Source organism: Squalius cephalus (genome assembly GCF_949319135.1).
Source record: "Squalius cephalus genome assembly, chromosome: 22".
NCBI classification, from domain to species: Eukaryota; Metazoa; Chordata; class Actinopteri; order Cypriniformes; family Leuciscidae; genus Squalius; species Squalius cephalus.
This window is the reverse complement of record NC_137143.1, coordinates 20743676-20758495: the sequence shown is the minus strand read 5'-3', so window position 1 is coordinate 20758495 and position 14820 is coordinate 20743676. Positions and strand designations below refer to the sequence as shown.

Here is a 14820-nt window from a genome sequence, read left to right as displayed (position 1 = left end):
TTGACTATATTCCAGTGTTCTTATTACTGTATAGATTTCATACTCCATTGCTATGGAAATAAGCCTGTTGTTCAAATGAACCTGATTATGCCCTCGGGCGCTTGAGTAAATAAATAAATGAAATATGTGGCAGCCGTTGTGTGCAGTAAACTTTCTTTTAACAAGCCTGTTGTACTGATGTGATGACCAATGATAGTTTTAGAGCTAGTAAGCCTATTTAGAGGTGCAGATTAATTCAGGTAGGACTCTGTGTAGACATATTTTATTATGTGTATTATGAGGTGGTCCGCGAAAATTCTTGATTACAAATAGTGGTCCACACACACAAAAAGTTTGAAAACCCCTGGCCTACCTCACGAAACTGATTTCGGACAGACTTCTGAGGCAGCAAAACGGTTTCATTACCTACAACAAAATAGAGAGTTTTGGTGATAATTAAGCGAATTGTTACTATAGTAATAATTTCTTCCAAAAAAAGTCAGTCAAAAATGTACATTTACATACAAACTGACCACCAACCGCAACTTTTAGACGCCATCTTTCTTTTTCAAGCTCAACTATCACAGAATGGAAGCACAGGATTGTGGGATATCAAAGGCAGGAAAGGATACATCTATGCGGCCATGAGGATAATTTTATGTTTGCCATGGATACATGAATGTAACTCTTAGAAGAAAAGGCCCTGAACCTTAAAGGGTTCTGTCATACACTTCATAGTAGCCTACCTTAATGGGTTCCCATATTGAACCAATTTTCCCTGAAAATATGAGTTAGAATAGTTTGCAAGAGAGTGATTCTAAACTTAGATGAGTTTACCTGTTCAGTGTTATGACATTTAACGTCCCCAACAATGTCTGTAGTCCCATATAGCAACTTTTAAAAGCTTTTAAAAAAAATCACGAGATGGGTATAGTGGTGTATTTTGTGTTACAGAATAAAATCTTGAGTTTTTCATCACATACCTTATTTCAGGATTTTAACCAAAGTCTCATTAAAAAACAAAACAAAAAAAAACCATTGACTTCAGGATGAGTGGACTCGTTTCTGGGTTTTGGCCAACAAAAATATATACTTCATCCCTAATGGCTGCTGAAAATCCAACTTAGTCATCACAGGAATAAATTACTTTATAAAATATGTTTAACTAGAAAAAAATATTTTAACACTGTATTTTTAATTTAACAAATGCAGCCTTGGCTTTCCAAAAACTGTTTTGGTAGAAGTATTGATATGAATTATGCTTTAACATGCTTTAACATGAAGTTCACATTACAAATTAAAACTGTCTAACTATGTGGTTCTGAGAAATATGTGCAACAAAAAGAGTCATCAACTGAAATTAGCAACTAATGGTTTACAGTAGTTACAGTACAGCCTTATTTAAGTAATAGTTAACATGACTTCGGTGTGGTTGACCAGAATATGTTCTGATGTGTATGTGAGAATCACCCAAGATGAGAACTGATCAAAAAGTTTTATTTGAAAATAAAATATATTTAATTTTTTTTAGAGATTGATTTTAGTATAACACTGACTGTAGACAGCCTATAAAAGAAAGTCATATTTAATTTGTTTGTATTTACATATAAACTTAGTTTAGAGCTGACAAGGGAGTGTCACATTTGAGCATTATTAGCATCTTACATGTATGACAGGCAAAGGATTTGTGCACACTTCATTTAACTAGAATAAGTCAAATCAAATCAGCACAGATGAAACACTAAAGAATTAATTCAAGTAAGCACCTCTCTCAAAAAAATCAAACAAAGGGTAATAAAATGTAACATTAAACTCAACACGAACTATTGAGACAGTCACACTCCATATTACAATTATGCTTGATATCAACAAAAATGCATTCTTTTTTTATTGTCTGTTTTTAAACTCCTCTTCATCAACAGAGAATGGATGGTGTCCAATCAAGTTTACAGGTCCATGAAATATGTGGACTCTGGACTGTATCCACTAATTGAACATCAGGAGTCTTGAGTCAGGAAAACAAACTGCTGACTCCACGCTGCTCCTTCTTCATCCGGACTCCTTTGTCAGTTGGTGGTTCAAGAACTCTGCCCAAGCACCACTTGGGTGGACAGGTGGACATATTCCCTAAGAAATTCCATCTGCAAATCCTGAAATAACACAATAATAAATAATACTGCTTTACTAAGTGCCTTTTTTTTTTTTTTTTTTTACCTGGGCACCATTCCAATTAAATTCTTAAGTTCCCAGCCCATTGTCTTCCATACATTAAACAGTGCAATTAATAGTGATCCCGGGCTCTGCATTCATAAAGTATGCTTCATGGTATTGAAAATCATCATCCTTGTAAGGTGTGACTGTAAGGTTATACATTTGTGTATATTCCTTTTGTATAATATGACTTTCAATGTATCAAACTGTGGATCCTTCCTACACACCATTAGCATCTTGTAAGAGCTTTTTGTCAATAAAAACAAATCTAAAAAAAAAAAAAAAAAGTATGCTTCATGGTAAACCGTCTAATGCCAGGGACACACTTAACCACTAGCTGAAACATTCTAAGACTGAAATGAACATACTTATTGTTTCCAATGGCTGGAGCAGATTTTAAATTCCAACTGAACGCAACAGTCTCTGACTTGGCACGTTTGGGCATGATCAGTCGTATGTATCAAATTACATTCATAATTGGCCTTACAGTCATTAAAGGTAGGGTAGGTAGGAATTTTATAAAAAACTTTTTTCCAAATTTGTTTAAACTTTCTATATATATCAATACATAATTAAAATGTAAGTACTCTGAAAAAAAGAGTATAAAAATTGAGTGACTCTAGACCGTTTAATCTGCATTAAACACAGCTCATTATTTCCATTCGGGACGAAACAAAGGATTGGCTTAGGCGACTGTCACTCTCTCTCGCAACCATGGCAACCACCCTTTAGCTAAAGGATCTGCCCACTTGCGCGCAACCGGCCGTTTGATTTGAGGAATTCAAGAGGCACGGAACCTAGGAATAGGAGATGCAAAACTCGACGCAGGTCCTCATGTCCAAGAAGTGCTCCTTGCCCTGCACTTCGACCACCCCGTCCTCGGCCTCTACTTCCTCGGACCCTAGTTGCACGGCCGCTTGCACGACCTCCTCTGCTTCGCCCTCGACCCCGGACCTATCCTCAAGCTTACGATGCGGTACTTGTCTCTGGAGTGTAGTCCTCATCAGAGTCAACAATGCTTTCATCATGGAAACTCTTACATGCAGAACACCATATATGTTAAGAATCTTACACGAAATTCATCTTCATCACAGTGTAACTGATGGTAATGGAAAAACGTGTGCAACCTGCAACAATGCAACCTGTTTTTAGCTTTGCCTTATAGATATAACTAGCTCGTTAGCGAATCAAAAAAATATATATTTTAAACTTTACCAATATCGATATGCTAGCTTGATAGTGAGTACTAAAATACATCTTATTTGTTTATATTCATAATGATAAAGTTAGATTTTTTTATTACATGTGATTCTGACATGATGTCACTACATGCACTGCGCTCCTTCCTCTCCGCTCGTCTCAGGTAAATAATGCGTCCAGCTCAGCGGTCGGAGTCGGAGTCGCGCGTTCATGTGTTTTGGGGGCGTGGCTTTGGAAGGAGCCCAGAATGGAGGGGATGGAGTGAATGGAAATAATGAGCTGTCTTTAAAACAGTCGTGAGAGGTCTACAGACACTCGATTTTTATACTTTCTTTTTCAGAGTACTTACATTTTAATTATGTATTGATATATAAATAAAGTTTAAACAAATTTGGAAAAGAAGTTTTTTAGACAATTCCTACCTACCCTACCTTTAAGTGTGTCCCCGGCTTAAGATGCTAATGGTGACAACAGTACATCTATGGCCTCAACTTTTTCTACTCAACTATAAGTCAGCTTTATGAAACCTGGACTCTGGTACATGGATATAGGACTAATGATTGAATAATAAAGTAAAAAACAATAAAGGATTTTTTTTTTTTTTTACCCACCTGCACTTCAATAGGCCTTTCATTGTTTGTTTAATTACTTGTTTCTTGTCCCTTATCTTCTTGAAACAAATGCATTACCAAGTCATCAGTTGGAAGTTCTGAAAGGAGATTAATAGTGATATTGAGAGTAAAGTGACCCGTTTTTCAAAAGTCTGGCTTTAAGTTAAAATTGCTACTGCAGCTATGTCTAAGTCTTAAATCAGTATAGCATTTCAATACTTAGATATAGCAGCAATAGTGACTTCAACCTGGAGTCAGATCTTTTACAACTACAATGAAATAAATAGCTTCTAGCAGCAATTCCTGGGCCAAGCCCCTAATGGCCATTTTTGGCATGTTTGGACATTGGATTTTATTAGGAATCTTTTGAACATTGCACAGATCACATGGTTAAACACTTGCCACACACTGAATTTGATCAAACAATCATCAAAGCTATAGCCTGTTGCTTTAATCAGCATGCCACTCATACAACGGTTTGTTTAATTTTACAGAGACTTGAGTTTTTGAAGGCAAAACCGCAGCTATTGGCTCTAAATGACAGAACATTACACACAATTTTATGTTTAAGTTGGAGCTATAATCAAATGGAGCCCTTACCTGGGTTAGTAAGTTTCATCCAGAGATCTTCTATTTGTTCACCAGGATGTTGGTCATATTCACTTGTACTTGTAGCAGAATTAGCAGGTACGGTGTTCTCATCTTCAGTCACAGGCTGGTATAAATCAACTATTTCAGCATCTATGTTCAAGGTACGTCGTTGCCAGGGAAAGACATAATTTGAGTTGGAACACTGGCTTCCATCATCAACATTCATACAGCCATCACAAAAGCATGAATACACACGAGTATCCAGGACCCCAGTAGAAACACAACGTACAGAATGGAGAACACGAGTTCCAGCAAGGGCAGACTTCACTTGTGTTATAGGACGGTCACGCTGAATTTCACCTCGTTTAACCAGGTAAAATGTACGGAGTTGCCTATCACAGCCATCTTTAGTCAAATTTAGATTGCAAAAATGATACATCTCCTCTGCATTTTTGATAGTGATCCTATGTGACTGGACAGCACGTTGAACAGATGATTTTACAAACCCAGAGACACCATCACTGGGCCCCTTGCTGTGGTGGGAACCAAAGTAACATCTTTCAACAGACAAACCATGTGAAGCCTTGGAGTTGCTAATGTCAGCAAATGCCACCATTGACTTGTATTGTGCGCCACAACCATTTGTGAATTCAACTACATGCTCTAACTTCAGTCCTCGCTTTTCTTTTAGGTGCTTTATAGCCAGAGTTTCAAAGTGGTGAATGGCATTGGTATCATGGTTGAGGTCATCAGAGACAAAAACCAAGGCTTCCTGGATGGTGTATTCATGACCCTCTGTGGGACACTTGTAGTAACAAATAATCGGGTGAACGGTTATCTGCTGTGTGGACCAATGTGCCGGCTGTATTTCGTCTTGGGATATGCACGAGAAATTTTCGGCAAAATCCATGATGAACAAAGACCAAGTGTTGGGCAACTTTTCCCGGATAAGGGAAAACTGTTCGTGCTGCCAGTTGGCTATAAACAGATGTTTAGCCAAAAAGTCTGTTTCGCGCAATAACTCGTCAAACATTGTCTTGAATGTGCCACACTTAGTTGATTGAAACTTCTTGGTCTTTTGTTTACCATCGTGGTTGAAAGCCTTACTCTCCCAATTTTGCCAGGACACTTCTTGTTTGCCATACAAATCCACTATCATTTTTAACTTTTCCTTGAGTAGCGATACACCACAGTCGGAGCAGGTTCTGTTAATGCACTTTAGATCATGGTACTTGCTGTTGCCACTTTTAGGACATAGAGAAAAACTGATAAGTTCATATTTGTTTTTGATCTTGAGTTTTATACACTCGGCATTGTTAGTAGCAGTGAGAATTCTGTTGAGGCTCTGAAGCTTCAGTAAAACTCCAGTACAATATTCACAGAGACACTGGTTTCTGTCTGTCCGACGCTGAAGAAGAACACATGAGGGTCGAAGCCATGAGAAAACCGGAAAGGACACAACATTCTTTTCTGGATTTTCCAGCTTCCAAAGTTCATAGGCTTCCTGTAGAGAGATCTCCATGAGGAATCTTTGTTCTTGTTTCTTTACAGTCCTCATGTAAGGAAGTTCCCGTGCTACCTTGGGATTACGATAGAAAGCAGTTATATTGTTCACAACATCCATGCAAGTGGCATCAGACTTGCGTTTTTTATCTAAGCCTTCATTGGATGAGGAATTTGGTAAATTGGTGAGATATGCTGGACGGAGGTTAAAGCGCCTTGCTAAAATATGTTGCATTCTGTACTTTTTGGCAACCATCAAACTAGTGACAATCAGGCGCCTCTTCTCCAAGGATGCTGCATCCTTCTTCTTCTTTAGAGCTTCAATCGTGGATCGAAGTTTTTCTTGAGATGGCTCATCAAAATCTATTCGTCGACAAGCTGTTTTCAGACCTCTGGCTTTTAAAGCTGCTTGTTTACGAGGAGTACAGTGATGGATGAAGTCCATTACAATGTCCGCAAACTTTTCTGCATCAGCCGGAATTTTTTTGCACATCCGTGACACTGCCATTTGTTTTGCCGATTTAGTTCTAAAGCCTGTAGTTCCAGCTGTACTACTTGGAGAGCCAACATTTGTTTGTGGAGTGTCAGTTCGCTTTTTTGTCTTGTTTCTTTTTTCCCTCTTTCGGGACGCATCTCTTTCACGAATTAGTCTTTTCTTCAGTTCTCCCATCCTCTCCCTCTCCTCTCTTTTCTTTATCCTATCATACTCTCGTTTCTTCATCCTCTCATTTCTTGTTAAGACTTTTCTTTTCTTAGGTGGCGGAGGCTCTTCATCAGCTTTACACAGCTTTTCATCAGTTCTTCTACACTGTAACTTCTTTTTGGCTCTGAATCTTCTCTGTCGCTCACGATTATTTTCCTTATCAATTTCTATAGAAGCAGCAGCCCTCTTTCTTCTATACTCCTTTGCTCTTGCAGCTTCCAAAGCTTTGAACTCAGCAAATTTTACAGGATCTTTTTTCAAACGATCCCTCCAGGCCTGACTGTATCTCGCATTTTTGGCTTTCCACTTGTCATATTTTGACACTTCATCCTGACAGACAAACGGTTGACTTTTCTTACTTTCACGCCCAGAGTTACGGAGCTGGATTGTCAAAGACATTCTGAAATGAAAATATTTACACCATTTAGTTGATTTATTCAAATATGTACATCAGTGGAGGGAGTTTTAAAAAGGTAACATTTAGGGAATATACATAATATAATATAAGAGAATAATATATTTTACTCTATTCTATTCTATATATATATACACTCACCTAATGGATTATTAGGAACACCTGTTCAATTTCTCATTAATGCAATTATCTAATCAACCAATCACATGGCAGTTGCTTCAATGCATTTAGGGGTGTGGTCCTGGTCAAGACAATCTCCTGAACTCCAAACTGAATGTCAGAATGAGAAAGAAAGGTGATTTAAGCAATTTTGAGCGTGGCATGGTTGTTGGTGCCAGACGGGCCGGTCTGAGTATTTCACAATCTGCTCAGTTACTGAGATTTTCACGCACAACCATTTCTAGGGTTTACAAAGAATGGTGTGAAAAGGGAAAAACATCCAGTATGCGGCAGTCCTGTGGGCGAAAATGCCTTGTTGATGCTAGAGGTCAGAGGAGAATGGGCCGACTGATTCAAGCTGATAGAAGAGCAACTTTGACTGAAATAATCACTCGTTACAACCGAGGTATGCAGCAAAGCATTTGTGAAGCCACAACACGCACAACCTTGAGGCGGATGGGCTACAACAGCAGAAGACCCCACCGGGTACCACTCATCTCCACTACAAATAGGAAAAAGAGGCTACAATTTGCACGAGCTCACCAAAATTGGACAGTTGAAGACTGGAAAAATGTTGCCTGGTCTGATGAGTCTCGATTTCTGTTGAGACATTCAGATGGTAGAGTCAGAATTTGGCGTAAACAGAATGAGAACATGGATCCATCATGCCTTGTTACCAATGTGCAGGCTGGTGGTGGTGGTGTAATGGTGTGGGGGATGTTTTCTTGGCACACTTTAGGCCCCTTAGTGCCAATTGGGCATCGTTTAAATGCCACGGCCTACCTGAGCATTGTTTCTGACCATGTCCATCCCTTTATGACCACCATGTACCCATCCTCTGATGGCTACTTCCAGCAGGATAATGCACCATGTCACAAAGCTCGAATCATTTCAAATTGGTTTCTTGAACATGACAATGAGTTCACTGTACTAAAATGGCCCCCACAGTCACCAGATCTCAACCCAATAGAGCATCTTTGGGATGTGGTGGAACGGGAGCTTCATGCCCTGGATGTGTATCCCACAAATCTCCATCAACTGCAAGACGCTATCCTATCAATATGGGCCAACATTTCTAAAGAATGCTTTCAGCACCTTGTTGAATCAATGCCACGTAGAATTAAGGCAGTTCTGAAGGCGAAAGGGGGTCAAACACAGTATTAGTATGGTGTTCCTAATAATCCTTTAGGTGAGTGTATATCACAATATCGATGTCTGTCAAAAAAATAACGTACACAATACACAGTAGTATTTATGAGAAGCAGAGGTCCAGGTATATATATATATATATACACACAGCATATATCAGCATCTGAGTCAAATTGAATGACTACAGGGACTCATCTCAAGATTACTGAATTATGAAAAAAGGGTTGGTCAGAATCAGAATGAGTAGTTTGTGCATAATAAATGTCCATCAAAATATAACGTTTCAACTTCCTGTTTACGTCAGAAACCAACATGTTGAATGATGTTTACTAATCTTTTGAAGTTTTTAAATTGGATTGGCATTTATTATCTTTAGCATGCAGTGCTTAGTATTTCACTCAGTTCCCTGATCATTCGGATTAAATTTCAGTGAATAAAAAACAAATTGATACTCATGTGCGTTATGTATTAGGTACATTATCGTCTCTTACAGACAGCGTGTTGAAGCCGCTCAGGCTGGCATTTTCTCCCTCTTCTCAGAAAGCAAGGGTTTTCCAGAAAATGTGTCTGCTACCTGGACCTCTGCTTCTCATAAATACTACCGTGTACGTTGTGCACGTTATTTTTTTTATAAACATCAATGTTATTTAAATTTTACATTTTTGAATTTGAAAACAGATGGATCATAAGGTAATAATTTATTCTTTAGCCTTTAAATATTCAGTAAATTGACTGATGGCCATGAGTGTGTTATGTCGATGTTTTTAATTCTAATATTCCAACTGACAGCCAGCCTAAGTTTTTGACGGATGTGAAAACGTATGTGAGGGGTGAACTATGTTTGATTTTTGGGTAATTATAAAACATTATAAGATGTTAGAAATGTTTTTTGCATGGCTCATTATACTTATTTTACAGAATGAAGTTTATTTCGTGGCTTAAAAAAATAACATTACTCAGAGACTGACATATTTGGCTCATTTTTCAAGTTTAGTGTTTTTGATGCACAAAGATGTTTTTATTGTCTCTCAAAACAACAAAAAAACATGAAAATGCAGATCCTGTTGTAAATAATAGTTAAAAGACTAACTGTTGTACTATTTTTTTTTAGATTTGGACTCATGTGCAACAGTACAGTCACCGATTGAAATTAGCAACTAACAGTAGTTACAGTACAGCAACATTTAAGCAACAGTAAACATGAATGTGGTGTGGTGTGGTTGATCAGGATGTTTCATTTTTGGAGACACTGTTTTACTGTTGTTGTTTTTTTTTTGTAAAACAAAAGTAGAGCTGACAAGGGAGTGTCACATTTGAGCATTTTTAGCAAATTACATGTATGACAGGCAAAGGATTTGTGCACACTTCATATAACTAGAATAAATCAAGTCAGCACAGATGAAACACTAAAGAATCAATTCAAGTACCTCTCTCTTATCTGAGCCAGCTCCATCCTATGCTGCGTCAACATCTCTTGATTTCTGAGGGGCAGCTGCAAAAACAACGACATCCATCAGCTCACATTTATAGCTAAGTGTCTTACAATTCAATAAAAATAATAAGGCCTAGTCCTCCACTTTTCTATACAAGCTTGTTTAAGCCACAGATTTAAAAATAAATAAGGTAATAATTTAATTGCGAGTTTATATCTCATAATTCTGAGAAAAAAAAAATATATAAACCCACAAGAAAAAAGTTAGAATTCCAATAGTTTATATCTCGCAATTCTGGCTTTTTTCTCTGAAGTTTGAATTGCTAGATTTGGTAACATGCGAAAAAAGTCAGAATTGGGAGATAAAAAGTCACAATTACCTCTTTTATACATATTTTAAAACAGTGGCAGAAACAATCTTCCATAGTTTTGCATAAACACAGACTTACATTAAATGCTTGTGTCTTATGTTTGGGGGAGCTAACTTTGATTTTGCTGACATCACTGGATGCATCACTGGCCCCTGAATCATCAAAGCTGTGTCTTGTGATGTGCTGTTGTGTCTGAAAGGTGGTACTTGTTTCAGTATTAGTCTCAGGTTCATTCTTAATTTGAGGTGCTTGATTAATAAATGGAAAAGTGTTCTCGCTGTCCATCATTTGGGTTTCAGTGTCTTTGCTGGGCATCTGATCATGGTAAATGTCCATACATGGCGATAAAGATGCTGATTCGTGGCACACAGGTATTTGCACTTCATTCTCCTCTTGCTGTGTATAAACTTCTAGCTTCATATGCATTTCTGTATCCTTCAAGTCATGTTCAGATCTCCATTCCTCTGAAAATGCCTGGGTGTATTTCTGAGCGTGAGTCTCAGAGGAGCAGGGCTGCAATTCTATAATGAATAAACAAAATAAACATACTTTAGTTCTTAAAGATCATAAACGGGGAGATCATGTCATGTGTACAGTATGCCAGTACATTAGTACAAATAATACGTGAATAACAAAGAACAATTCATTATAAAAATGCCAAATTAGTGACACAATCTAAACATCTCTAAAAGCTAATGTCAGAAATATATACTATTTGGATCATGGTTGACTTAAATGGCTATGGTAAAGGAATTAAAGACTAACTGTCGAGATTTCGTGTTCATAAAACCATAACATAAAAGAAATAAGTATGAGAGTCAGATTTAAGGTGAATTGACTAACCAGAGTCCATCTGAACTCCTGCCTGCTGCAGTCTCCTCTTGAGCAGCTCAATCTCCTGTCTGGAGCGACACATCTCCTCATTATACTCTGAAAATATGTCTTCCACAGCCTTGAATATCTCCTGCGCAGCTAAAGTTAATCGCTCTGTCAGAACAATCCTTAAAATTTGCAGTTTGGACATTGTGTCTTCATAAAATACCACTGAACTCTCTATCAAGCTCTTATTTCCACATTCATATATTTCTCGTCTATTGTTTTGTATGCGTTAATCCTGCTGAGCTCGATGATAATCAGCGCCACCTGCCGGTCTGGATGAGCGTATATAAAAAACAGATTTTTCTTATCCTTACAAAAAATGTAATTTTATAATTACAAATTAATTAATTATTTGACAGTTGCTAAAGGCAAATTGCAACTGTTTAAGTTTAGCATTTTATTACAGCTTTGTAATGCAATATGATCAGCCTATAAAAGTTAAAATATCTGACTGGAATGTTAAATAATCCAGAGATTTTTTAAACAAGTTTAAACAACAGTGTTTTACCTCAAATGACTGTTCATTTGTGTAAAAAAAAAAAAAAAAAAAAAAAAAAAATTATATATATATATATATATATATATATATATATATATATATATATATATATATATATATATATATATATATATATATATATTATTACAAACTATACATCAAATCCTTAGATAACAGAGCACATTTCCCTAAGTTTGATTCAAGAGTTCAAGATTTGAGGAACTAATATATGCTGCATAATCTCTCCCCTCAACAAATTCAATTCAATTCAATTCACATCCTTTCACCTTCAAAATAACACTCACATCCTTCTTTCTCCCTAAAATAAGGATCACTTTCTGTTACCATGGAAACAGCAATGTAACTCTTAGAAGAAAAGGTTCTAACGTCCCCAACAACGTCTGTATTTAGCATCACCGCCTTTTTAAATTCAGCTTTATAAAATCTCGAGTGGGGTATACGGGTGTATTTTGTGTCGAAGAATAAAATCTTGAGTTAGTGTTCATCACAGACCTTTAGGCTTTTAACCAACATCCCATTCAAAAAACCCATTGACTTCAGGACGATGGGTTTTGGCCAAGAAAATTATGTCATCCTTTCAGCACTACGGTTCTATAATGCCATTTAACCTTTTTTCTAAGTGTGTTTAATAATGGTATTTGTTATGAAAAAAGGACCCAAAACACATTAAGAAACTATAATGCTGCAATAATAAAAAAAGATTTTATTCCCTCAAATAGCTTTCAAAAGTTTTTAGAAACAGCTTTGCAAAACATCAAAATCAAATATTGGAAACCAACCTCAAATACTCAGAAATATTGATACTGAACTTAAAAAAAGTATATCAATAAGTTATGATAACATGTTTTTACATTGCTTTAACTCGTCAAAATAAGTTAAGCAATTTTCAACTTTTTTATAGAGGTTATACAAGATTCAACTCATTTTTTATAGTCAGTGTAATGTAATGAAGAAAGTAAGTTGAAATGACTTAAACATCTAAGTTGACTGTACTTCAAAATTTAAGCAACTTATTTTTTCAGAGTAATATCAGAGGAGAATAATTACACATATGGCCAAACGCACATGGCCCTTGGAGTGTGTGTGCGGTTAAGAGCAGATTTACAGTGCTGTGAAGAATAAGTCATTGTTTGACAGGGCCAGCTGTCAGCTCCACTCTTCCTCACGACAGGCCTTGCCTGGCCACCTGCCTACTATTCTCCATCTATGGTCACAAACTCTCTCCTCAGACCACCTCAGATTAGTGCCAAAACACATTACTTTATTGCTAATTGCCATTTTGTATTGTTCAGTATAAAAAAGTAACCAGTTGCTCTTCTCAAGGAATCAAATATAATGCCCATTTGGAGCCGTTTAGATAAAACACCTTATATGTAGCAAATCAATCATTTATTTTACATGACTTACAGAATATTCTATCGTTCAAAGAGTTTGGGGTTAATACGAAATTAATACTTTTATTCAGCAAGGATGCAGTGCAACAAAAAATTCTATTTTTAATAAATCCTGTTTTTTGTAAAATCAAACAATGCTGAAGTGTCACGGTTATGTATCATAGTTTCCACAAAAATATTAAACCGCACAACCGTTTCAATATTGACAATAATAAAAATGTTTCTTGAGCAGCAAAGAAGCATATTCGTGATTTGTGAAGGATCATGTGACACTGAACACTGGAGTAATGATGCCCCCGAAAATTCAGCTTTGGCATTACAGTTTTAAATATATTTAGATAAAAAAAAGTTATTTTTAATTGTAATATTACATTTTTTACTGTATTTTTGATCAAATAAATGCAGCCTTGGTGACCATACACTGAAATAAACAATAAGTAAAATTTACTTAATTTTTCTTTGGCAAGTTTTTGCACGAATATTTTTAAAGTAAATTTCACAAATGGAATTAAGTAAACTTTACTTAACTAAAGTTAATTGAAAGTAACAAAGAAAATAAGTAATTTTAACTTGGCTAGTAAAAGGTTGAGTAATATTTATTTAGTTGAAGTTTCCTTTGCAATACATTTCACTTAATCAATATAATATTGAATTAAGCCACAATTTTAAAGTATATGCTTTACTTAAAAATACCTAAGTAACTAATACAATAGATATTGTATAAGACAGCATATCTACATATCAATGTGAACGCAGAGACCTCAATACTTGGTAGACAATACACAATGACGGTAACATTTGATGGATCGTTTTTGTGTTTGAATGTGTCATTTTGAGTGGAAAATGTACTCCAAATGTCACAAAATGGCACATTACTAATCCTAACAACAAAAGCAATGATGAAACAGTGTAAATACAGCTGGAAAACAGTGAAAAATCAACCTCATTAATTATTCAAGGCCCAGTGCATGATGGGAACACCAGTATCAGAAAAGTTGAGTAATTTTACTTAATTTTATAACGTTGATATTTACGTTTTCATTTCTACACGCTTGAATTGAGTACTAATATAGAATTTACTTAAAAATTTTTAACTCTTGCCTGAACTAACTTTTTCATGTAAATTACATTTCTGTAGTATTTACTTTACCACAAAATCATTTTTATCAGTGTGAGAGAAAAAAAGTCTTACCAACTTTTGAATAGTATACAAATTAAACCTGAAGAAATGGAAGAAATAACAATATGTATGCACTGGAAAATGCAAAAGTAAAAAGAAAAATAATATTTAATCTATATGAGGCATTTATTTATATAGCAAATTTCATAATGGATAAATAAATGAATATTTTAAAATCATAACACAATATACAAATTTACTAAAACTGCTAAGAATGTATCTTAAATGAATGTATCTTAAAAATGATCACTGGATAATTGTAAAGTTGTTTTTGATCATGTGTTGCATCAGCATTGCAAATCAGTCAGAACTCGGTTTTTAAAACACAGTGATCCAAACAAGATTGAAAAAAAACAATGACACATCAGATGCCACCGTGCTGGCATGAACATGCCACAGACATGTCAGCACAACTACAACATAACTGTCATTCCGTGTCATCCCAACGCCCCACAAAAACACTCTGCGACATGCCACTCTAACCGGCGACTCCTAAAACACAGTTCTGTCGTAAACAAGCCTT

At 36.1% G+C, this 14820-nt stretch overlaps 1 protein-coding gene across 2 annotated transcripts; it reads right to left on the bottom strand.

Annotated features, from left to right (window-relative positions):
- Positions 1 to 1459: 1459 nt before the first annotated feature.
- Positions 1460 to 11449, bottom strand: LOC307150205 (uncharacterized protein). Of its 2 annotated transcripts, XM_079857109.1 has the most exons (6): positions 11168 to 11449; positions 10403 to 10845; positions 9949 to 10013; positions 4602 to 7198; positions 4002 to 4099; positions 1460 to 2129 (listed from the first exon to the last, which is right to left on the bottom strand). In XM_079857109.1, exons 1-5 carry the CDS (start codon positions 11346 to 11348, stop codon positions 4032 to 4034), a joined length of 3354 nt encoding a protein of 1117 aa, XP_079713235.1. In that variant the 5' UTR covers positions 11349 to 11449; the 3' UTR covers positions 1460 to 2129; positions 4002 to 4031. The 2 variants fall into 2 exon arrangements, with proteins under 2 accessions (XP_079713235.1, XP_079713236.1); XM_079857110.1 differs by lacking the exon at positions 4002 to 4099 and having other exon boundaries at positions 1974 to 2120.
- Positions 11450 to 14820: the final 3371 nt, after the last annotated feature.

What these genes read in the sequence shown, in the direction of transcription:
- LOC307150205 (XM_079857109.1), bottom strand. Translation starts at nt 11,348, where the DNA reads ATGTCCAAACTGCAAATTTTAAGGATTGTTCTGACAGAGCGATTAACT. An exon ending in ATAAGACACAAGCATTTAAT is followed by an intron (nt 10,014 to 10,402) that starts GTAAGTCTGTGT and finishes TTGTTTTTGCAG; the next exon opens with CTGCCCCTCAGAAATCAAGA. An exon ending in GATGAAACTTACTAACCCAG is followed by an intron (nt 4,100 to 4,601) that starts GTAAGGGCTCCA and finishes ATCTCCTTTCAG; the next exon opens with AACTTCCAACTGATGACTTG.